This window comes from Hippoglossus stenolepis, chromosome 11 (genome assembly GCF_022539355.2).
Source record: "Hippoglossus stenolepis isolate QCI-W04-F060 chromosome 11, HSTE1.2, whole genome shotgun sequence".
Lineage (NCBI taxonomy): Eukaryota > Metazoa > Chordata > Actinopteri > Pleuronectiformes > Pleuronectidae > Hippoglossus > Hippoglossus stenolepis.
Window position 1 is genome coordinate 19852295 of NC_061493.1, and position 25496 is coordinate 19877790.

The 25496-nt window shown below is 43.4% G+C and overlaps 1 protein-coding gene across 10 annotated transcripts in view; it reads left to right on the forward strand.

The window, feature by feature from the left end:
* The window catches only part of LOC118118056 (receptor-type tyrosine-protein phosphatase mu), a 149750-nt gene that overhangs the window by 78568 nt on the left and 45686 nt on the right, over nucleotides 1-25496 (forward strand). For 6 of the 10 annotated variants that reach the window (XM_035170861.2, XM_035170858.2, XM_035170864.2 and 3 more), the window contains exons 8-16: nucleotides 2367-2675; nucleotides 3946-4055; nucleotides 8195-8396; nucleotides 9020-9122; nucleotides 18316-18589; nucleotides 20811-20847; nucleotides 21849-21923; nucleotides 23413-23548; nucleotides 24873-24902. In XM_035170861.2, the coding sequence (XP_035026752.1) occupies nucleotides 2367-2675; nucleotides 3946-4055; nucleotides 8195-8396; nucleotides 9020-9122; nucleotides 18316-18589; nucleotides 20811-20847; nucleotides 21849-21923; nucleotides 23413-23548; nucleotides 24873-24902 (1276 nt within the window). The remainder of the gene's footprint in view (nucleotides 1-2366; nucleotides 2676-3945; nucleotides 4056-8194; nucleotides 8397-9019; nucleotides 9123-18315; nucleotides 18590-20810; nucleotides 20848-21848; nucleotides 21924-23412; nucleotides 23549-24872; nucleotides 24903-25496) is intronic. The other 4 variants (XM_035170866.2, XM_035170868.2, XM_035170867.2 and 1 more) reach the window with 2 other exon arrangements.

The window sequence follows — 25496 nt, forward strand, 5'->3', positions numbered from 1 at the left end:
CGGTGCCTGAACTCTGTACTGAGGTAGTTCCCCTGTTTACAGGCAACACACTCCCTACATGGCTCTAGCAGCACAAAACATTAGCCTACAGTTAGCTAGTGTCTTGTATCGACCAACCAAATGCCTAAAGCTAAACAGTCGAAAATGTGGCACTGACACCGGGACGTGCTGCAAATGTTTGAAAAATGATTCTGTGTAAAGGGAGGAATACGACAAACTTAATTAAGCACCTTAAAATGCATGATAACATTTTAAAAGCAGATTGTCTTGATCGAGCGCTGCGCTTCACGGCCGTTAGTCTTTTAGACTTTAGCCCACTGGGCCGGATCACATCACAGATTTTGGTGCCTGAGCTATGAACTGAAATAATTACCCTGCTTACAGGCAAAATAAACATTATCACTGCTGGCAACACACTGTCCTGCACTTATTTATATTTGTGTGTGTATATAAGTAAAGTGCACTTTAATCTGTTAACAGTAAATTTCAACTTCCAATTTGCCCTAGCAATGAAAAAGCAGATCTTATCGCCGACTGGTTCTGCCACCGGAACCATTTTAAAAGTATTGAATTAGCCCCAGTTTTGGAAAAATCCAAATTACGCCCCAATCCTAATAACCTCTAATCAGTCAACAAACTATATTTTTCTTTTAGCTATTGTTTAAACCTTTGTAAACCTGGATGACGTATATGATCTGTGAAGATGTGTAGGGGCAAATGCTTCTTAAACAAAAGCTATATTGTTACTTGTTTCCTTTGGTTATCGATGATTTTCCATTTTCCACTCACACGTTATCATTTTTAGATTCTCGTATATATCGCTTCACCAATTGTACGCTCCAGGTTGCTAACCCTCCCCCATCCGTCTTCAACAGCTCTTCCTCTGCCTCTTTCAGGCCCCTTCTAATGCTATTTCATCTGCGTTATGAAAGCGCATGAAAGATCACATCTGTTGTCTCTCCTCGTGAAATCTGAGAGTGTTCCGTCTTTCATTCAACGAGCAGGTGCCTTTTTTATCTCTCTCTCACTGTTTCCCTCCTCGCATTATCCTGCCTGACTCGTACAAAGCTTCTGTCATGTCACATGTCATGACCCAATTTCCTGAAAACCATTCATTTTTGTCTTGCAGGATTTCTGTAGCACCACACTGAATATTGTCTTATATTCATGTAAGAAAAATTGAAAGGATTGCTATAAGACCTGAATATCTTTTGGCCCTCACACTTAAGCAGGTGTCCACTGGACATATGAGGAATAAAGGGGCTTCACTTCAGAGGTTGGCGACGGTGTGGTTTGCAGATTTGTGGCTTGTTTGTCATGTCCTTTGCAATGTCTGTAGAAATGAACAACACGCCGGAGCTTCAGGCCAGTGCTCCCCTCCCCATGCACCTCCAGAATGTTAAACATGGCTGCCGCGGCTGCCTCTGAATTGCTGGACTGTGTCTCCTGGGGAACGGGGGGGAAATTGAGCCCTGGCTCTTCCTAATAGGTGGTAAAGTGTTAAGTTCCAGAGAAATGGACTGCGAATTTAACCTGGAATGGAAATTGATCCCATTACCTTGTGCTTGGGCTGCTTTCCTCCTGTAGGAAAGGAAAGGAGAGGGAGAGAGAGCACGAGGGGGAAAATAGATGGTGGGGGGGAAGCGGACAGAGGACAAAGAGGGAGATAGAGCGGGAAATAGAAATGGGGGAGCCACAGAAAAAGAGGTGGACAGAGAGAGAGGAAATGGGAGAAAAGAGATGGAAGGATGGGAGGAGGTAGAAGGAGAAAATGGAGAAGGTAGAGGAGAAAAGGCGAGGAGACACAGTGTATGTGATTAGAGGTGATAGCATGGCAGCGGGGGGTTGTGTCCTGCCTGGATTGACAGGCCGGCTGACTCTGTATCAGTGTGGCACTAATAGCTGAGCGCCACTGGGCGAGATGGAAAAGAGAGCGGACATGGAAGAGGGAGCAGAGGAAAGACGCACTCTGAAGGGATGCTGCACCTCCCGCTGAGGGTGTCCACCAACAGACCTGTGGTGTGTTGGCGTGTGAAGCTGCTGTGACACAGAGTTAGCGACGGTGGCGGGATGCGGGAATGTTCGCTATCAGGCTGCGGCTTTGAATTTTAAACTCATCCCCTGGAAATATCGACTCCAAACACAGGAAATAGTTTTTCAATATGAATAAAATGATTGAGTGAGTCTCAAGTGTTAAGGAAAATGTAGTGGTACATTTTTTACTGGCTTCTCTGTGCCCTGGCATAGGCCTCAGTCATTTCCTTGATTTTATTGAAATTACTCTGTACTACCTGCCTTTTCTCACGGCCTAATTGCTTTTCCTGATGTAAGCTCACGCTCCTCTCTCCTCTGTCCATAACCGCCAGAGCCCATGCACGGCCCACGAAAGCTGGAGGTGGTGGACATCCAGTCCAAGCAGGTGACCGTGCGCTGGGAGCCACTGGGCTACAACGTGACCCGTTGCCACAGCTACAACCTGACGGTCCAGTACCGCTCCAGGGTGGCCGGCAAGGAGGAGACCCGGGAGGAGGTGTGCTACGACACGCAGAGCCGCGATCCGCAGCACACCATCCACAACCTGACGCCCTTCACCAACCTCAGTGTCAAGCTGGTGCTCCGCAACCCAGAGGGGGTCAAGGAGAGCACGGAGCTCGAGGTTCAGACGGACGAGGATGGTGAGTGTGATGGAGGGTTACTTTGTGGAAATATATAAGTTAAATTGTTATTACAACTCCATTTTAACATGTTTAAACCATTCATCATGCGTTTTATTTGCAAAATAAAGTGTCACCTAAATTCCAATAGAGATAGTTTTGCTAATGTCCAACCATCACAGTCAAATGAGACATTATATGTAAATCTCACTTTTTCCATTTTGCCTCCTTTACCTGATTTTACCTGTTTAGAGGAGAAATAAGCAAAACAACCGCGGATGCTCACCAACAGTAGATAAACAAATGTATTCATATCTTTATTATTAAAATATCAAACTGGAGACACGTTTGGGATTTTCCCAATGTTTTTTCAGGAGAGCACAGAAGTCGGGCAGCCCTGTGTTGTAGAGGTGTTTCACCTCCTCAAAGATGAAAGACCCTGTGTGTTGCCTCAGCAGACACAGGAAATGAACTCCACAGAAGTCTCGAGGAACCCCCGGCCGCCAGATAACAAACAGGCTCAGGCAGCTGACGAAAAAAGAGAGTCTTGTCATGTCTGGCTCAGATACCTCTGGTTGGAAACTTGAAAGTGGCAACTGTTTCTCACTCTCTGACTGCTGTGTGTTTCTGCGTGTTTGTCTGCAGATCCGCGTGTTTAGGCTCCCGTGGGAAAAAAGTGTAAAGACGCGGTGAAGCTGTAGTTGCATTCTTGAAGATAAAGAAAAGAAAAAAAAAAGACGTCTCTCCGATCATTCTGTTTCAGTTACAGAATGAAAGAAATTCACATGAGGGGCTAAAGGACCACATTTCTGTATCTCCGCACATGTAAACATTGTGGAAAGATTAAAATTCCAACTACTCCCGTGGTGGGAATTGTTCATATTTGTCACACATTTTGGTTTATGTGAAAAGTTTTCAGGTTTGCTGTAAAAAAATACATGTTTTATAGTGTGTTCTCAGAAACAGTGGCTTTAAATAATGTCACATATTCCTGTTGAGATGTTTCCAATGTTGGCTCTTGACCATCTGTTCACTAAAGGTCCTTGAAAAGCAAATGTATTGATCGTGTTATGCACGGCAGCATAAGTCGGGTAAATTATAAGTAGCAGTGGCTTTTATCCAACTTCTGTTGACAACATTTTAAATTGGCAAACAGCAGATGGGGAGAATATCAATACACGCCACAGAAATCTTACTGTTCAGACGTTTTTATTGTATTTCTACCTTCAGAATTACAGCCCCGCCGACAGTTTTTCTGAGAAACAAATGTGTTTGTGATAATTTCCAACAGTGCCGGGGGCTGTTCCTCTGGACTCCATTCAGGGCAGTGCCTACGAGGAGAAGATCATCCTGAAGTGGAGGGAACCGGCGCAGACCTACGGGATCATCACTCAGTTCGAGGTACACCAGCACCCGGGTTTCGCAAAATGTTCGAGATATTGATCAGTCTTTCCAGAGGTAAACAGACCGACTTCCAGCGTTAAGCTGTTTTATTCCCCTCCACCTCTCTGAGGATTGAGTTGAGTCCTTTTTTTCCACTGTGATGGGCAGCATCAGTGCATTGAGCTGCCAGAGAAATGTCCAAATTGATTCTTTTTCATCATGTGAATCGCTTTGTTTTCTCGAGCTAAGCTTGGGATTTTTTGTTATCTTTTTGCATCGGACGGTTTCTGGAAGAACCAAGTAGCGAAGTGATATTATATACTGCGATTATTAATGACACCAGCTTTACTCCGGCATCCCAAGGAAATGTATTCTGTCAGATCAACCCAACGTAGACATGGTCAGGATCGTTTTCAGGCTTCGTTTCAGATCAGTGTTACAATCCTATTTCCAGACTGAAAGAGAGAGATTCCTTTACAGTCCTCCAGCACAACACATCATAAAATAAATCCTCTCAATATAAAGTATCTCCAGTACATCGGCAGATACCTGGACACGTTTAAGTGTCCTCTATTTTTACATTCCATCCTGGACGTTAGCTTACTCTCTCTCTCTCTTTGTATAAGCTATATTTTTATATAAATGATAATTTATTGATATGACTGAAGTTCAAATGTAGTCTTTGCCATAATATTTTTTGTTGTTCTCTCTGGCTGATGGGATGATGCCAGTGTCCCAGTTATCTCACCCTCCATCCCCTGATTGCTACTGATCACTCTCCGGATCCAAGATGGCAGCATTTGTATGGCAGATATTTTGGTTTCATTTTTGGATACTGGGAGGAAGTAGAGGAGCGTCATCCATCTTCATATACAGTGTAGTCTATAGTCAGGGTTTTCAAAATAAAATAAGCTTGTTTAGCCTCCTGTATGAACTACCACCGTGTTCCCAGGAAAGAGTCAACTACCAGCGGCCGTCATCATCTGTCCTTTGACACGTGTGTGACCTTTAAAAAAATACCCACATCCCCTGTAACACACCTCAAACACACATCACCATCCAGCACCAAGTAAATGTTGACTCAAGGCTCCACACAGGGAGCTGCACTGAGCCTTGAATAATAGAAACAGTCTCCACACACGATATATATACACATTGATCTTAACCAGCTTAAGGTGGAAGTAATCCTGCAGCCTTTTTCCACAGATTGATTCTCCTCTGTTGATTCTCCCTCTTGTCGCCGTTTGCTCACGCTTGGTATTTTCACTAGGTTAGCAATCATTGACAGGGCTGTTCCTCACACAGGGGGGAGCAGATTGAACAGTAACAGCACGTCGCTCTATCTACTGCCCCGACATCAGGTGACCGAGGTGATTGAAACATGAACGAGATGTTCTCCTGGTGCCGCAGATGCGTTTCAATCCAAGCATGAGCGCCAAAGTCAGAACAGTATGGAAACAGTGTCTGTAAAATGGAAGGTTTAGCGTGTGCGTTTAATCCCTTTTTAGAGAAACATGTTTCAGTTGTTTATCTTTTAAAAAATTCATGCTACACCTAAAAGCATTTCACAGTAAATGGTGTGGTTTGCATTGCTGCTTTGTCAAATTCACTCATATTTATGTTGAGGCACCCACTGCAGGGTATTACCACCTCCAGCAATGAGGCTCGGTTTGCACTGGCCTTTGTTTGTTTGGTAGCAGGATTACGCAAAAACCACCGGACTGATTATCATGAAAGATGGTGGAAAGATGCAGCAGTGGTCAGGGAAGAACCCAGTCAATTTTGTTGTAGATGCGGATCAGGGGTTGGATTTTCTGTAACATACTGAGAAAGGGCATTTTCCACAAGATATGATGCTCTTTCTTTATGAGAAAATACTTTTATTCAGGTGCTGTACGGTAATACATATTCCTTTCAACTATATCATAAACTGGATATTTTGGCTGTGTTTAATGTAAAAAGATTTCTGTGTACATGATATGTATATGCAATATTGTGATAAAACGGACAATTAGCCTTGGCGGAGGTGTACGCTCTCCAAGTGCCCTTCCAGTATTTACATGCTGCAGCATTTGCTCTCGCTCTACACTTACATGTCCAGAAGACATCGTAGTATTTTTCAAAGCGTGATTATAGATTTATTTCTCCAAAAGCACAGATTTAATTCCAGAGTAAGACAGGGTATCAATATTCACATCATCATGTCTTTAAAGCGGGAGACGGATGAGAAATAAATCTTAGCGAGCCAGCAGCTTGCTCCAGGTGTCTCCCACCTTCTCTCCGCTGCAGTCTGGTAAAAAGAAAAGCGAAAAGCCGCGATGTGTTCTACTGATATTCCCCCAGAAGTTACTCCTCATAAGTCAGGACCTTGCTTTGAATTGACATTATCAAAGGACTCTGAGTGAAATACGCCTGACAAGGCCCGATATCAAAGAGATTTCAGCTCCGCTCCTTTTTGACCAGGCTCTGTGAATGCCATTTAATTGACAACTTTCCAGACAGACGTGAGGCAGCAGCTTGAAAGGAATGTACAGCGGGTTTTTTTCAGTTATTTCCTGTTCATCATCCATATTTAGGAGCACAAATTAATTCTGAAGTAGCATTTGTTGTTATCAAATAAAACCTGTGCATCCCATTACTCAGTAGTATTAAAGAAATAAATTGCATTTTCAGAGAACCAAAAGTACTTTTAAGTAACATTGCTGTTCTTATAAAAACCTGCTGCCTTTTCAAATCACTTTGAATTTAGATCAGTAATATTTACTGTAGTTCTGCTCAAGAAGGTTAAACCTCTTCTGCAAATATATATATTTTTTTAAAGAGTCAAAGAAAAGAATCACTGAATCTTCTACCAGTTATTTTTGCACTATTCTTTCTATCACAGGTAATATTGCTGGAGTTCATTCAGCCATTTATATTTTATGAACACCTCATGAATTTGACATTAAAAGAAAAATGTCAACCACTGTGATTAAAAAAAAATAAAAAATTAAAGTATGCTTAATCCATCAGGTCGAATAATGGTTACATCCAAAGTCCAAATTAATTTGCCCAAATATTCTCCATTTTTTTTCCGGTCAGTTCCATTATAATTGTAAAAAGCTGTCCGGGTGCCCAGTGTTGACAAGTCATTTTTAAATTCCTCTCCCTGAAATGTTATGATATAGGATTTGGCATCACGTACTCATTTCACAGACAAAGACTAAATGAGAAGCCATCGAAGCATTTCAGAACTTGATGGACACAAATTATGCACCACTCCAAACTCCCTTTGTGTTTCTTAATTGGAATTATAATGGAGGTTTCCTTTTTTACGAGCAGAGGCATTTTCTTAGACCGGGACGTTGGGAGTTATTCAAAATGGATATTAGCAAAAACACTCACCTTAATGCTTCCCTCCAGAGCTGCCTGTGTTTATTAATGGAGAGGGAATACATTAAGAGTATTCCTGTACTCCGTGAAAACATGGGCTTGCATCAGCTTCGGTTGAAATCCGTGCACCTCAGCTTTTACAGATCAATCCTAACCCCTGCTACTCGACAGAGCCACTCCACAGCTCTTTTGTACCTCACTAATTTCTCTAATGACTTGACATGAACTCAGAAGCTCACACGCAAAAGGTGTGACTTCTTGTCTGAACATATGACATTTCAAATATTGCTTTGTGGCATTTCCTTCTACTTAGCTGTAGCATATAGAGGGAATAGAGATTCTGCAACCCCGTCTCCTAGAAATTACATTGTTTTTGTTTTACTTCTTTGTCATAATGGTTTCAAAATGGCATCTTAGGAATTATTAACATTAAAATAAATATATATATCTCTATCAGCCGAAACTCCCTGATATCGGCCCCGAAAAATCTGTTGTGCTCATCTTTGGGCATCATAACATGATATGTAGCAATGTAGGAAAACTACTACTAAACTGTTATAGATGGATTATTGAATTAGGTGAATATAAATAAGATGTATACATGGGGTTAGGGTCATAATCACATTATGGAATTTTGACCTTACTAAATATAGTGCAGAGAGATGCCTCCATCAAAAAGAAATGCTTCTATCGTATTTAACTCAATATACAATGATCTCAGCTGCAGAGCTAAATGTGGAGAACCAGAGGCCACCATCAGAATATGCATTTCCTTCCCTCCCCAGATCTCCTACAAGGCGGTCAGCTCCTTTGACCCCGAGCTGGACCTCTCCAACCAGAGTGGGAAGGTAGTGAAGCTGGGCAACGAGACCACCCACGTGTTCACAGGCCTCTACCCGGGCTCCACGTACTCCTTCACCCTGCGCGGCAGCACAGCCAAGGGCTACGGCCCCCCGGTCATCACCCAGTTCACCACCAAGATTTCAGGTCAGTGGAGTCAACGGAGTTACAGCGAGGATGATGTGGAATAAGTATTTAAAACGTGTGAATGGAATGTAAAGTGCTTGTAGATGAACCAAAGTTTGATACGGCTCCTTTTTTCTTTATTGATATTTTGTACAACAAAAATATTCCACTAATACATGAGCTCAAATATCCAGGTCTTGAAATTGATGCTATTATTTCCGACTATTACATCAGATATAGGGAAAATTGCCTGATTGGTCACAAGCGACTTATGGTTTTAGTCTCCATTAACCACGGCTGCTTGTGCATAATGAAAACTGGAATTGATTCAGATGATGACCATGAGGCAAGTTTGCAATTCTTCTCACCCTCTCCAGTTTCTATCCTGATGTATGTGGAGACCGTCTTTCAGCTCCTCTCTTACTGCTCCACTTAATGATTAAATGATGCTGCTATAAAGGCAAAAAAGTGCTCGGTGTAAAAGTGAGAAAAACTGGGATTGCTTTTTTTTCCCTATTTATTGCTCAGCTGAATGACTCACAAGGCGAGAAAACCCTATAAAACTTGTTGTTGACCGAGACCGAGCTGTGTTACTTTGACTGTGCAGTGTTGTAACCCCCCCCTGTGTTTGGATTTCTCCTCAGCTCCCTCCATGCCAGCGTACGATCAGGAGACATCTCTGAACCAGACAGACAGCACAGTGACTGTACTGCTGAAACCTGCCCAGAGCAGAGGTGCACCAGTGAGGTACGCTTCCACAACAACGATACACACACACACACGCGCGCGCGCGCAGCGCAGACTTAAAAACAACAAAACAACGCATTAAAACACCAAGAACCACCATCAGCAACAGAAATTATCAAAGAGCCCGTGTTTATCAATGCCTCCCCGTCAAGGAAAGTTACCAGGGAATTCAGTCCTCGTAACCGTATGAATCAGATTCTCCGAGCTTTATTTGTTTGTGGATTTTGATCCTGTGAAAGAAGAAGCCGAGGCTTTGAAGATGAGAACAAAGCTCCGGTGCAGTGGAGGCTGACTTCAGGATCTCTTGCCTTTACATGTCTTTTATGTAGCGGGCCGCTCACCCCACCACGGGCTTCTGGGGGAAACGGAGGAATCCTGCCTGCTTGATGCTGCATTTATTAGTCATTATACAGCTGTTCTGTTTAAACGCCAAGTTGTTTGGCAAAAAGTCATCATTTGGATTTAAAGCCACGAGCGGCGGCCGTGCTGGTTTGATCATCTCTGTGCTGGTCGAGTATTAGAAACTGGAAGCAGGAAAAAGCTAATAAATTGGTGAAGAAATAGGATGACAATGTTTAATGAGAATAAAATCGTGGAAATCATAGGCTGTGATGTTTACAGATCTCAGACCCCACAGTCCCCTCGAAGAAACCACATTCAAATATGTTGTATTTTTTATTTGAATCCGCACAAAATGACACACACGTCTTTTAAAAGAAGTCCCAGAGACAAGAGTTCTTTGACAAGAAATCCACAGCTAAGGTGCCTCTTGCTTGACTGTGGCTCTGCATCAAAAAACGAGTGGCAGCGGGAAGCCAGCGAGGGATCATGATCTTGTCCATAAGAGCAGCACGTCACTGGCGTTCATTTATCACCGTCTGAAAGTGTAGCTCCACGGTTGCACGTTTAAAAAAAAAAGAACAGAAGAACATGTCTTTTTTACGTCCTCTCTGTGGGAGTTAGTACTGAAAGGATCATTCCAATATTTAGAAAAGGCTTATTTTATGAGTTACACTATTACCAGTTTATGTTCTTGGCCTCTGACAGCTTGTGCTTTCAGCCACTGGGACCCCGGGAGAGTGAGTTAACTTCTTCACATGAGCGGAGATAAACACTTGTGCTCGGCTGTAAAACTCAATTTTACACTATCAACCCATCTGAGTCCTGTTGAAGATAACAGGCCGCAGATCTTTAGTCGGGCTCGTCAGCTCATGTTTACCACACGTGCCGCTGCCCAGATTAACGCCGCAGCACCGATCGCAGTGGCCTGAGCAGCGAAGACAGACAGAGCGATCGTTTTTTTAAATCTCCTCACAGGTACGATTCAGAAGGCCTTACTCAGGCTGCCATTCTTTCAGTGGGCTAATTACAAAGCCCTAATTATAATTAACAGAGTGTCGTGAATCGGCGCTGCCGTTAATTAGCACGCCGGGCTCCTCGTTTGTTTATTGTTGGAAAGCACGCTCACCTCAGGAGCAGATGAAGGAGATTAGTCTTTGGAGATACAAACTTTAGTTTGAGAACCACTTCATTCTGTGTGACTGAGCTGAGGCATTAACTGTTGATATAGTTCTAAATCTGCCTGTTAGTGTAGCCTGTGTTGATGCTGGTTGCAGCTTCTCTTTCCGAAACTGTAAAAGTGACCTGCAGTAATTGAGCAAAGACGAGTAAAGACCTGCTGCTGGACTCGGTCCGCAGAACCCTGAAGCTGCTGCACAATGATCTGTTCACCTGTTTATTCAAAGTTCAGTGAAGCTCCACTTAGTTCGCAGACCCCAGCTGCTGTTGCCTATTTTGTAAAGTGCATTAATATTGAGCCGTGCGTTCAAATCCCACCACATTCAAACAGCACTTTCCTTGAGCCCTTAACAACACACATGTCAAGAGTGAAGTGGACGAGACGTACGGTTCTGGAGATATGTGAGCCACATACAGACAGACAGACGGACAGAGATCTGTGGAATTCTTAGATCGATGGATATACGCTAAGTGCTTGTTAAATAAAGAGAAAATGGTGTGTTTTGATCCAGACATTTAGTTTTAAGGATCCCCCTGTGTACGTCGAGTGAGTCTTTCAAGTTTATCCATTAAAAAAATGTACCAGTGGAGTTCAGCACATGGCACAACCGCACCTCACAGCTAATTGAGGCATTCTTTGATCACAGCAGAGCCTCAGCGCAACTAAACTTTTGGAGGTTTCCAGGTACACACACACACACACACACACACACACACACACACACACACACACACACATTCCCCACCTCCACACTCATAAAGGCCAGTGTTCTGCCTTCATGCGTTGGCCACATGTCTCGAAAAAAATATGAATTGCATAAGAAAGAAGGTGGCAGGGTGCAGTAAACGGGGGGGAGATTACGATGCAGGGCCAGGGCGAGATATGGGAAGGCTTTTGAAGGTGTTTTCCACCTCCACCTCGAGTGACACGCGATGCCTTTGAAAATTTAAGGTGACTATAAAGTAGCACCCATTCGACGGAGCGGAGTGAGGCGGTCCGCTGGGATCGGCTGTCTGGCCAATAATGATAAACGTAGTCATTTGAATTCCCAGAGCAACAACATCTCTAATCTCTTTCAGGTTAGAGAGTTGAGACGCATGACTAAGTGACATGCTCGGTTAAGGCTTCGTATAAAGGGATGTTTTCCTAAATGTTCGGGGCCCCGGAAAAGAGTCCCTGAAGTCAAGAAACTTGTGATGGAAGAGTTTGCATTTTGTCTATCAAGGACTTAAATTTCACAGATCCGCGTGCGCTGCAGAAGTAGCCATCGCCACTCTGAAGTGGTGGGTAGCTCATTTTGAAAATTGAATGCCTTATGAAATCAGTTTTAAAGCCCCTATGAAATAGAGATTTGACAAGGGAGACCGCTGCAGAGCAGAGCAGCACGGAGCGTGATTTGATAAGGCAATCTTACACGCTGATTGGGTTTGGGAGGTAATAGAGCTCCAGACATTCGAGTTTCAAACAGCAGATGTTTTGCTTTAACGCAGGAAGGGGAGTGCGCCGGGAAGATGACATGATAGTGCCGCTTCATGAAAAAAACACGACATAACAGACGTCAAATGTCCGTTTCGCTTCGGCGTCCTGCAGTGATGCCGGAGTCAAATCATATTTCAGACGGATCCGGGCAGACGTTGTCACTGCTGAAGGAGGCAGTCAGTATTTCATATTTGTGTAATGGCTAATCAGGATAACATTTCCAACTTGGATTTGGCGTCTAATCTCTGGGGATGCCACGCGTAGCCGGGAACAGTTTTTACCAGAGGGGACACTGTTCCTTTAAGAGGATTAGTGAACTGTCTATCAGTCACGTCGCATTAAACTAATGTTTGCAATGGCCCCTTCGTCAGGGCCAGAATACGCCTCCTCGCTCCGGAGCATCAAAATACATGTTTACATGCTTCTGCAGAAATAAAATGATTTGAGCTGCTTCCCTTATCATTCAAACCACTAAATCAGCCCTTCTCTCTTTTCCTGCCATAACCTTTGCCTCGAGCGAACCCACACACACGTGTACATAAACAGAAGAAAAAAAAAGAAGCTATAAAATACTGCTGTCTCCTCTCGAGTGAGAAGCATATTGAGGAAATCGAGTTCCAGTGTTGTTTCTTCCCCCGTAAGCAGCAGATTTTCTGTGCTCAACCGTGGCCTGAAATCAGTTAAGTGATTTTCTACAGTTCTAAAATAAGCACTAACTTTCTTTGATCACGGAATTAGAAACGCTAATAGCTGTGCATAAACGTGACACAACTCGATGCTTTTTACGATTTAATGGCAAATGTAATCTACGGCACCTTCCAATTTGTTTGCTTTATAGGTTTACGGACACCGGGGAAATATAGAGGAAGAATATACAGGCGAGGCGGACGGATGCTGGGTCAGGAGAAGTGTGTTACTTACAGCCGCTCTTAAATCAGACATATAGGCATATAGAGCCAACCGATTAGCATTGCGGAGAGAGAGAGAGAGAGGGAGAGACAGTGATTGAAATGCTCCCCATACCCCTTCCCTCATCTGCTCAAACCGCCTGGAGTTCTCCCCTTATCAGCCCACATGAAAAATAAATCTGAGTTTCAGGTCACAATCCAGTCGATTCTGAGTCAATCCGCCATAATTGGTTGGCGTCACATGGCGGCCGAGCTGAAATCTATCGGGCAGCCAGGCTGGAGGAGTCCTAATTGGTGTCAGCTCAGGTTGCTGCACTGCTGCAGGAATACAGGTCTGCTCGGCCGGCCCCTCCGCCAGACCACTTTAAACAGCTTATGCCATTCGCCCCGTGTCTTTCCATCTTCTACTCGGGCAGAAGGAGTTTTGAATTAAGCACGATCACGCACCTCGTACAGCTGCGAGCAGTGGGAGCTGCTGGGTTTCTCAAATGAGGCCTCTTTTAAAATCTGTTATTTGTATGTTTGTGAAGGTTACTTTGGTCGTTACCACGACTACAAGCAAACATTTTGCTGAACCTGTTCATTATTTGAACAACAACATCACTGAAGAGCGCCGCTGATAGAACATGTGTTTACTGGACATGTCTCTGGAAACATACAGAACTTTGCGGTGTAGAATGTAATGAGTGCATTTAGTGGATATTGATTTTTAGGGGCAGTTGTGAATACTGATATCCGGGAGGGCTGATATGAATATAAGAAATGACTGATTCCTAAGATGAAGAAATTAAATCTTGATAAGCATAAACATTTAACCATAAACTTGATGATTAATAACCAGAAATAAAAAAGAACCAAATATATTGAACTTGAATTAGGAATTGTTTACATGGAACATAATATATATAAATGCTTATCTTTTTGGTATTATAAATGTCCATTTATATAAGCAGAAAAGATACTAATGAGCTTCCGTATACTTACAAAAATCATGATCAGTTTGCAAAATATGATTTTATCATTAATTAATATTTTACATGTAGAACAACCTCACAATATTATGAACTAAAAGTACTAGTACAAGTACTGCTTACATAATAATGCATCAATAACAATGATCCAGTGATTAAACTATATAACTGACCACATTTTTTTGTTGCTCATGCTTGAATATTACTGATAATACTTTGAATTCAGGATCCCTACTTGTGAGGCAGTACTGTTACTCTATTATTTAGCTTCAGTAAGTGATCAAATGCTTCTTCCGTCACTTGAATGTCATCGTCAATACGAATCCGAGAGTCTTGACGATCCTCTGGTTGGTATCAGATCAAATGAAACACGAGCTTTAGAGGGGTTTTTGTTCTCGTTATCAAGCGACGGTTGTTCGTCTGTTATTTGTTGTTTGTCCGTTGCTCATTCGTGTCACATTAAATCAGAAATATGACTAAATGTCTCTTGTCTGTCAACATGACTCATAAATGGCGAACTCAGCGGGAGGTGACAAGGTGTCAGCTGCTCGTAGGCACAATAACATGACAGCAGTAATTACAGCAAAGTAAAATAAATCTCTGCATCTTCAAAAGGCCAACATTAAAACCATGAGTCAGATTTACGCTTTGAAAGCAGGTGGAAGGAGGCGAAAATACCATATATTCATTCAGTAAAGACAGCTGCTTTAATATTTTATTAGAAAACACAGCAAGTTACTGCCGAAGACCACTTAAATTGAAACCGGTATTATCGTCTCTATCATTTAACATATCTCTGTCATTTAAATTGCAACTTTTATTATTTATTTAGCTGCAAGTTTGTTGCTGCAGTGGATATTCTGTGTAGCTGCGGTTTAGATCTCCACGTTACAAGGGTTCTTACCCTCGGAGCCTCATAGCCTTTGGCACTTGGTATTTAGCCTGAAGGGGAGAAACAGGCCCCGTTCACACTGTGTCTCTCCCCATGTCCTGGCACAGCCACATCATTATATCATAAGCACCCCGCTGGGAGCCAGGGTTTGTTTTTATTTCACTATCTGCAGATTGATTTGGAATATAAAGTACATATATGTGTCAGTGCACATTTATACAGCAAAGTGGAACCAGCACTGCAGGTTATTGTGACCATAATTCATGCAATATATATATATAAATATAACTCTACAATATAAATATAGATATTATCAGTCTTTCTTTGGCTGTATCCTGAAACAGCAGCACAGTGGCCCTGAAGTGTGACTCACAAAACACAACTGCACATGAGAAAATGAGACTAAACAACGAGAAGTAACTCAACACTTTTCAGCATTTCATTGGGGATAGTTCAACCATCCAATCAGTGACGAGCCTTGTCGACAGTACCTTTTCTGTTACAAGTTATTGCGATGGTGATTTTATTATTAGCCATTTTGTGTTTTTTTTATTTGCTCTTGTGTTGTTTGATTTGTCATTGTGTCATTTCACTTCAGGGCCGCCATACAATAGAGTCCTGTACTAAGATTGACAGCAGTTTAATTTTTCAATACAGTCTCTTCCCCTCGTAGCTGACATCATATCTACAGTGTATTGACTGCGGCCTCTCCACTCACTCCTCCACCGCTCTGCAGCTACTTAAGTGGCTCCCATGTACTGTCTCCTCCTGCCCTTTGACCCCCCCGCTCTCCGCAGGGAACAGTAATTAAAGGCGGATTTCTGCTGCACGCTCTCCGCAGGATTGAATATTTCATCACCTCCCCACCCAACACTAAACAGGAGAGCTCTGAGCACATGGGACACACCCCTTCGGAGCAAAGGGGGGGAACGGGGGGGGGGGTTCCAATGAGACCGCAAAGCCCCTTATGATAAACTATAGGGTTAAAGAGCAGATGCTGTACACATAAGGGGACACTTAATCATCCAGTACCAACCGCGGGGAACGATTGATCATCTCCGGGGCTGTTTGTTCTGCCACCATGGAGCTCAGCAGAAGAGCCAATACAGAGCAGACAATGATTTTCTTTTTTCCCCCAACTTGTTGTTCTAATAATGTCAGCGGAGAAAAAAAACCTGTCCGGGGTCACCCAGGCTCTACATCCTGCTCGGCTTCACCCTCCGTCATTTTTATGTTGGCAAACATTTTTTAATTGTTTGGTTGAAGTTGGGAAAAAGTTTCGGTTGAGATACGTGAGTCGGGTCTTTTTCCTTCTCATTTTCAGCTCGTTGGACAGTCAGGCCTCGTTTTGTTTCATCGATTTCATTTATTCGTAACAACCACCTTGTCCCACTCTGCTTAACAATAAATCACCTTAATTTCACAACCCGCTCGGAGCAGTTTGCCAACGAACATGCGCATAATTTATTTATTTCCTTGTTTGGTTACAGCTTATTTTAGAGTCGCATATTTTCCAAACTAATTTCCCTGAAAGTTTTTGCTCAGAATTTACTAAGAACCGAGTTGGTATTTAACTTTAAATAACTTTGATATTTCTGTGGAAAGGTCCACACAACTTGATATTAATGAAATTAAGGGCACGTGAACTGTTACATGCTTTCCTGCTCAAGATTTTCAAGTGATGAGTGAAAAATATGTTTTTAAAAAGTGTGGTTAAAAACAACATTTTTTGATGGGTGCTGCATAAACAAAATATCACAGATGTTTAAATAGAGAAGTTCCACACACTTCAAAAAGCTCTTGTTAAAAGGTTATATTTGCCGTTTCCTATTTCAAGTGAAAAATAGTTCTCAAACTTGTGTCAATATCACACTTATGGTTACTTGGAAAACTCTTTCCTTCAATTCTTCACAACCTTGAATTTATTCATTGTATTTCATGTCACCCGATTATTGGAAAGGAAAATAGTTCTAAACTCTGATTACCAGAGCACATCACTGTATTTGTTCATCCGCACATTTATTCACACGTTTATTCACCGAGCAGTGAAACTCTGCTCCGTCCTCTGGGATAATCGCCCGTTTGCGTGACTCTTTCTGGAGACGGAGCACTCGTCCCCCCCCATCATGGCTGGTTATTCTCCGCGGCAGCTGTAAACAGACTCTTTGTCACTCAGCGACTCGATGGATTTAACAGGTGGATGCGAGATGCATACTAACACGGGCGTCTATAAGACAGTCAGTCTCCCCCTCCAGCTAAGTGGCCGGCTCGGAGACAAAGTCGTCTCTGTCGGAGGCACAGAGGGCTGCAGTTTTGATCGAGCTAAACACCAGGCTCGGGTGGAGAGGAAATGGAAAGAGCCGTTAACCTTTTCGGTTTGTTGAATAATGAAAAAGCAAATAACGTCAGGCCCTGTCCAGTGTCACTGCTCATTCCTCTTGCATTGTATGTTTGGCCTCTTCGCTTACAATAAAAAAAAGGGGATTTTTAAATTTTAAATTAGTTGATTTAAGAAAGACAAGTTATGACCACAGAAGTTGAAATGTCGATTAATATGAGAACACCTCATTAACTGTGTCCAACTAAATATGTTTTTTTACGTACGCTTCACTCACTTTCTCTCCCGATAACTTCTCGGCTCCATAGTTACGCTACTTAAGCAAATCTATTGAAAATTCTAGCCTCAAGCTTGCAGCTGGTTCTCTACCTGAAATCTGAATCTAAAAGCAATCAGCGAAATATTTCAAAATGACTCAGGTATTTGAGAGGACACTCAAATGATCATGTAATAAATCATCGTACTTAGATTTAAAACTTCTCTTTTAACTGAAAGGGGAATCAACCTCCACCGAGGCCAAACTGTCCCAATCCACAGGGTCCAGATTTTTATTTGGATCCGCACCCAATTGCAAACACACATACATATTAGTCCCCTAAACAGGCCAGATTAATAATACATGTTCTTTTTAATCAATATCCATGAATAATTTCCTGGAGAATTGTTGAAAAACACCCTATTTCAAAAATTTTAAGACAGTAATTACAACCTGGATTTGTCCCTTTGTCCAGATCTGTACCAAAATTGAATGGGTTCCTTCTTGGCCCATGTCCCATCCATCCTTCCACCAAGTTTCTCTTTAGTTGCATAATCCTGCTGACAAACAAACTCATCAACCAACCAACAAACAAACAGACGGTAGTGAAACCAACCTCCTTGGTGGAGGTAATAACGAAATATTCCTCGAGCCTTATGGGCTCTGAGATTTGGAGCTTTGCAACGTAATTTCTGTGCCTTTTTATAAAGTCGCTGTTTTTACACTTTACTACTGTAACTGGCAAAATAGCAGCATTGGCAGCCGTGTCCCTCGAGTGTCTGTTTGGCCCATTGGAGCCTGTTAAGTCTGTTTGTGTCCTGTGTTTGCAGTGCGTACCAGGTGGTGGTGGAGGAGGAACGTCCACGCAGAGCACGAGGCACGGCAGAAATCCTGCGCTGCTATCCAGTTCCCATTCACTTCCAGAACGCCACGCTCCTGAACTCCCAGTACTACTTCACCGCTCAGTTCCCCGCCGCTGGCATCCACTCTCCCCAGCCCTTCACTGTGGGGGACAACAAGACCTACAACGGCTATTGGAACGCACCACTGCTGCCCCAGAAGAGCTACAGCATCTATTACCAGGCTGTCAGCACAGCCAATGGGGTGGGTGTTCCTCATAGTTTTATTTTATTCATTACATTTTTTTGCCAATCTCTATTCGCTGTCCAGTATAATCATCCAATGCTTTTCTTGAGTCCAATTTGGACGTTCTTGTGCTTGACTATTTTTATTTTATGTGACGTTGACACACTGAACTGATGAGAACTGTATGCTGTTATCTATCTGCCTGCCCAGGACAGTAAACACTTTATGGATGTTTTAATGGGCCACCAACACCGGTGGGAATTTCCCAATTACTGCTCATTTTTGGTCTGACTGTTTTCAGACGGGTCAGTGTACACAGCTCGAGGATGAAACAATAAGGTTAGCCACTTTAGGTTGAGTAAAATAATTATGTCATGCAGCTGTGACCGGACAAATATAGTTCATATAAAGTGTTTACAGGCTGTATTTATTTGACTCATTTGACCTTTTCAAAGCATGACTCCTCTTTTAAAACATATTGCCTATTATGTTGCCCCTTAAAGTCTATAAGCCAACCGTTTTAAATATGATGTTTGCTTTAATGAGAAAGGCAGACGTATTGGCTGAAAGAGACTGAAGTAACTGATCCCACATGCAAACAACAGCAGTTGCACGTGCCCGCTGATGAATGTGTCGGTACTGTGGTGACGTGAAGCAGCAGCAGCACTGTCTGCACTGTTAATAGCATACAGCCGGGTCAGGCTCGGAATGCAGAGCTCTATGCAGTGACATGCTCCTTCCTTCTATTGCCCTGGCCCTGCTCCTGCTGCCTCTTCCAATGGAGCTTTGTGCCAAATGCCAGACAAGCCTTTGATCAACTGCGTTTAAGAGAGGCGGTCGCCCCAGCGGCAGTTAAGTGTGGAAGGCGGGCAACAACAACGGGGTTACCGATCGTACAGGTCGCAGCCTCTGTCAGCGAGTGGCACTTAGCGGGGGCCCTTCCTCCGCAGGACCGCGGCAGACAGCTCAGTGGCAACTTCAAGAGCGCCACCGATTGTGGTCTTGAATGAGAATCACCATAAGCAGCCTCCTTGAGAAGCACCGGCACGTCTTCGAGGAGGAAATAGAAATAACACATGAGGCAGGGCTGAATGCAATTAGCGCGCGTGCTCTTGAGAGTGACACATCAGCGGCCTGAAACTTTCCAGGGCGAATCGGTGAGTGGTATGAATCGGTTGATAATACTCTTCTTTGAACGAGCAAAATGAAGGAGTCCCTCGTCGACGCAGCACAAAGCCATGAATGACATTTCTCACATCATCTTTTTGTTGAGTTGTTTGATTCCCAGAGGCCAAACGTACTCTTTTATTAAACGGTCACTGTAAATGGATATAACGAACTTCCATTCATGTGAAATGATGTTGGAGTGATTTGTTTGAGCCTCTTTAATAGTATAAGCACTTAGATAAGGTGAATGAATCCATACCTAGGTTTATTCAGCCTTTCAAATAAAAGTATGAATTCTTCTAATGGTGCCTTTTAACAAAAAAGGACCTTCTGACATCTGCAGAGTAACAGAGCAACGCACGTGCACCCGGGATCACATGAATGTTGTTTTTCTGTCCTTCACCAAATGCCGTCTCTTCCACTTGTGCTCATTGCTCATCGGACAGCTCGGCTCGGCCAAACACAGGGACACAGCCCTCGTGTCTTTTGTGTTGTATTACTCATTGCCTCCCTGTTCCTGTCTGTGTCCTTTTTTCCTGTTCACTAGACCACTGTTGACAAGAAACTTTTTTTTTTCCTGCCAGCAGTAAGAGAAGTGTTCTTTTTGCGTTGTTGAAGGCTGTTGTCAGAGCTGAAACTCCATTACATATTCAGAAAGGCTCCCTGACGTGTCATTTTGGAGCGCCGCATGCTGGGGCTGGTGTCGCCTGTCACAGAGCTGTGGTTTCTCCACAGTGGCTGACCACCTTGAGCCGCGGGCTGCCGACAGATCGCTGTTGGCTGACAAATCAGCAGCTCAGCACCACTAATCTGTGCTACGGGCCCTCTCGCCCAACTGCGTTTTGTGTCACAGTCATTGAGCCCGACAGATGATAGGGGACAGCGTGGAGCTGGTCGAGCCGTTGTGTCGTAACCGTGGGTTCTCAGATAGGTGTTGTCGGCGCCGCAAGCGTGTCTTTGTGCGTGTGTCTCACGTCTGTGCATGTGTGTTTTAATGATCTCTGATCCTCTCTGATCCTTGTCTCTCCTTCTCTCCCCCCTTCCTCTTCCTCTAATTTATGTGTTTGCACAGGAGACCAAAATCGACTGTGTTCGAGTCGCCACCAAAGGTAGGATGAGATCAGATTGTGTGAAGGAGGCTGTTGTTGGTTCCTGAAATAACTCGATTTGTGGAAACTAACAAAATTAGCATGTTTCTGAATGAGAATCACTGAATTTGATTTTTACCGACACATTTTAGTCTCACTCTTCTTTGAATAACACAGTAGAAGCAGGTTTGAGTTCATGGTAATTGTCCTGAAAAACACCTCACATGAATTAGATAAACAGATTGCACAAGAACATGTGTTTTTCAATGACTGGGAGTGTGCCCACTTAGGTCTTTAGGTACTTAGCTATGCTGCCTGTACGTCCGGCTCCGCACATTAGGGATGATGAAGTCTAAGCACCATTGATCCGGGAGCAGAATTGATACGGCCAGAGGGAGCCCCGGTCACACTCTGCTCCGAGCTGCGGAGGGTCCTGTCATATGCCCCAACGATCTCGTATATTGTGGATTTTACATTCACTGCAGATTTCTCACGGAGTTGCAGATATCTCCATCTGCTTGGCTCAATAGGCTGAAGTCAAATAGCACATTCTAGAAGTGGAGGGATCATAGGAGCAATTTCTCACCTGAGGGGACACAGTTTTATGCCTCGGCACCGGCGACAGCCGCGGTCTTCCCGCCCTTGTGAACACGATATCTCACTCACGCCTGGAGGGAATCTCTTCAAATTTGGTGCAAATGTTCACTTGAGTTTATGGACGAACTGATTGGATGTTTGTGGCCAAAGGTCAAAGTTCACTGTGACCTCACAAAACATATTCATAGACATAAAACCTTGTTTGTGACTTACTGAAACAAATTGTGAAATGCTTTCTAATACTGTGATGGTTTTGTTTCTCTGCCTCAGTGTTGCATGATGATGGGAACTGTTGATACGGCTGTTTTCAGCTTCAGTGTGGCCTTTCTCTCTCTCTCTCTCTCTCTCTCTCTCTCTCTCTCTCTCTGTCTCTCTCTCTCTCTCTCTCTGCTGCATGCCGTCCTGGATCCACTGACTATACTCAGCCGCCATTCTCGTGACTCAGCTCACAACCCCCTACATCCGCATCGCCCCAGCGGCTGGTGACAACCAACTAACAGGTCAGACCTGTAGCTTTCTGCACATTCTCTGGTATTACTCCTTGTGTTTAATGCGGCAGCCATACCGACGACAGGAAAACAAACAAGTGAAATATTGCACGTGTGTGTTTTTGGTTTATTGTCTTTCAATTTGCATAGAATCAGTGCAATTAAATCAAAAACTCGCAGACATTGTCCTCTGCCTTTGTCTTCTCGGTATTACTGGACATGAAAGACCTGTTTGAGGTGCGATTGTCATTTGATGTGTCAATGTTGGCGATTTCTGTCAGGAGTTAATCCCCTTTTCATGAATATTTCTCATTATTTCCGTGAGATTAAGTGTTCGCTGGTGTTAGTTTCTGCAGTTGTGACAACTGTAAGCACACAAAAGGAAGCTGAGGTGCTCGTCGTGAAGATCTGGGAAATCTTTCAGGAGTGCAGAATTTAAAATCTACTTATTTTCGACTTGTCGTGTCTGAATCTCATGTTCCCCCGAAGGTCAGAATGGAAGAATATTGACTTATGGCAGAAACTTGCTACAGACAGCATCTCTATAAGATTAGCCTGAAACAGTATACTGGGGCAAAATCAGGGCCAGACAAGATTGTTAATGTGCCGCCAGTTTTAAAATCCTCCACCGCTCTGCCCTATAAACTGATACCTAAATAGAGCAATGGCTGTTGATAACAACACACCGGAGCAAGAACAATATGTCACAAGCAGCTCAGGATGGATGCTCACTTTTTTTTTGATAGCGGGAGAAAAATGGCAACGCTGATGAGTGGAAGGAAGCTCGCTGTAACAGATTTGTCTGACACAACAATTTATCATTCTAAATTTACCCCCGGTGACAAGGAATAATGGTGTTGTTCAGGTGGACAGTTGAGATTCCGGCAACGCTGTCGTCCTCAAAGTGCTTCTTATCACTTTCCAGGGAGCAGATGCTGTTAAAACAAGCGTTCCCCCCTCCCTCCTCTCCCTCTCTCTTTGTGTCTGCCGTTGTTGGCTATCTCCCCCCCCTAGCTGATATTTAATGTTTTGGTTATTTCAGGATTTTTTTATCTCGGTGGGTATTATCTTTGCCGTCCTGCATCCCACATTTTTCCGCAGCCCCCGAACCCATTTGCCCCAAACATGATTAACCAAGGGTAAAGATGGTGCGCACTTATCGCTCCCGCTGCAGCTTAATCCACGGAGCGCTGATTTCCACGAAGGATGGAGCTGAAGGTGGAGTCTGCAGGACAATAGGGAGTCTCTCACTTTCAGAATAAACATTAGTCTGAGCCAATAAATGTGCATTGATATTTCAGTCACAGAATATCAGCGTATTGATTCGTCAACCTCCGTCCTCGGCACAGTCAGATCGATAAGAGGAAATACTGGAAATATAAACGTGTTCTCTGCCGTTTGGTTTATGTAGCACAGTCACAAATAGTCATTATATCTGATTCACACTCTGCTAAGTGGATTTTCACTTTCTGTGTTTGATCTTTATTTGCGTTCTTTCCAGGAGCAGCCACTCACAAGCCCGACGCCGTGGAGCCAGAGAAACAAACCGACCACACGGTGAAGATCGCCGGGGTCATCGCCGGCATCCTCCTCTTCGTCATCATCTTCTTGGGAGTCGTGCTCCTCATGAAGAAAAGGTTCGTTTTTCCCTCTTACTCGTTGAAATACTAATTCCGATGTGTGCAAGAGGTCGAAGTTAGTTCCCACAAACCAGTCGCTTCTTTTCAATCTGGCATCATTTTGTGTATTCCTCCCTCAAACAGTAGTATTGTCAGCGTCATAGTAAATAATTAATTTGATTATGTTGATACGCCCCATTAAGGCTGTTTACAGCCATGAGATACAGTGTGCCATGAAAAATTAATCCCGTTCCACGGCACTCTCAAACAAATGTGCAGCGCTTCAATGACATCGGAATGGGAATAGGGAAAAAAACTGTTTTTGAGGCCTGTGGTACGGAGTGAGGCAGGAAGGAGATGAGAAAGAAAATATGATGAAAGGCTCCAAAGGAAAAGAGGTTGGCGGCGTAGCTGAAGGCTAAGTTTACATTAGCCCTGGACCCCATACTGGTGAGGGGTCCTCTGTACATATCCCAGCAAATATCAACCCCCTCTTGTCCACACAATAGAATGTCAGTTTCTGCAGAGAACTATGTTTCCTTTAATATCTGGCTAGGAAAAAAAAAACTACATTTCCAAATACAACCTAGTGTTTGTTAGCTTTAATGTGCTTTAAACTTTTAATGTTTCCACTGCTTGTCTTGATTGAAAGAGCAAAAGACAGTAGAATAGATGAAGTAAACACTGTGGGAAGGTGTAGTTGTGCACCACTGATAAAAAAAAATCCTCATGTTAGATGTTTATTTTTGACGGTAATGTAAGATTCTTCATTTTCCACAGCAGGTCCTGTGTGTGTAGCACAGCGATCAGTGGGTGGGTGTGAAAATCAGCGCACGGTAATGGAATTGTTTTCAATTAGCCTTAATCAAAGCAGAGATGGAGATGACTTCATTGATTGAATTTTGTGTAATTTACTGTTACCAACAGGGAATCGGTAGTTGTGTTTAGACATTCAATCCACTCATTAGGCTTCAGCCTCCGAGGTCAGATATGGTAATTTTTTATAGGTGGATAAATATTACGTATTCATAAAGTGTTTTTTTTTTTTAGCGACAGCCTGGTTCCTTCTCGTTCGCAGTCTCACAGCGTAGCCTTATATCGACTTAATTAGTTTTCTGTACTGTACCGAGGCCCCTTCGCAAAGCATGACACGACTCCAAGCGATCACCTCTGCCCTCACGATCACTAGTCTACCTCCACGTATGCCACCATATCTGATTTTGTTCATTTCGTCTCTTTTTTCAAACATTAATATATTTTTACTTTTTTCTTTCCTTTTCATTCCATCCCCCCCCCCCCCCCTCCTCCACTGCTTAAATCCTACCACCACCCCACTCGGCAGAAGAACCTATCACTCCTACACTTACTACCTGTAAGTAACCACTTTGTGTAATGTTAGTGCCATGCTTCTCACCCACACGCTGTTTTTCCCATGCATGCAAAGAGCCATGTCATTCCTCTCCTGCCCAGAGCTATTACAGAGGCCCAACTGTAATCTCTGCGGGAGGAGCGGAGGACCGCACTCCGACGCATCTCCACGCGACGAGCACATCGCGCTTTATGTCACGTTGGCACGGCTTCAGACGAGAAAAGCGCACAAGAGGCTGCTGCACCCCCAAAAACAAAACCTGCCACTGAGACGTTACTGCAGACGTATTTCTGCAGAGACTTTTTAAGGGGGTTTGTTTATCAAATGATGAACTAAACTGCCTTAATGATTGTATGGCTGCCAAATTCATCTTGTGAAAGAGGGAGGGAAAAAAGAAATCAATGCGGCAGCTACTGCATTTTTACTGAGTGTGAATTTTTCATTCGCCTCCGATGATTTCATCTCTGTTGACTTGTCAGACTCAGATGTTTTGAAGTGCCTATCACGGCGCGTCTGTGCTTTAGTTGTGCCCTGAACCTCAATGAGGTGATTCAAATATTTCACATTTTCAACACTTATGTTTACACTCTGCAAATG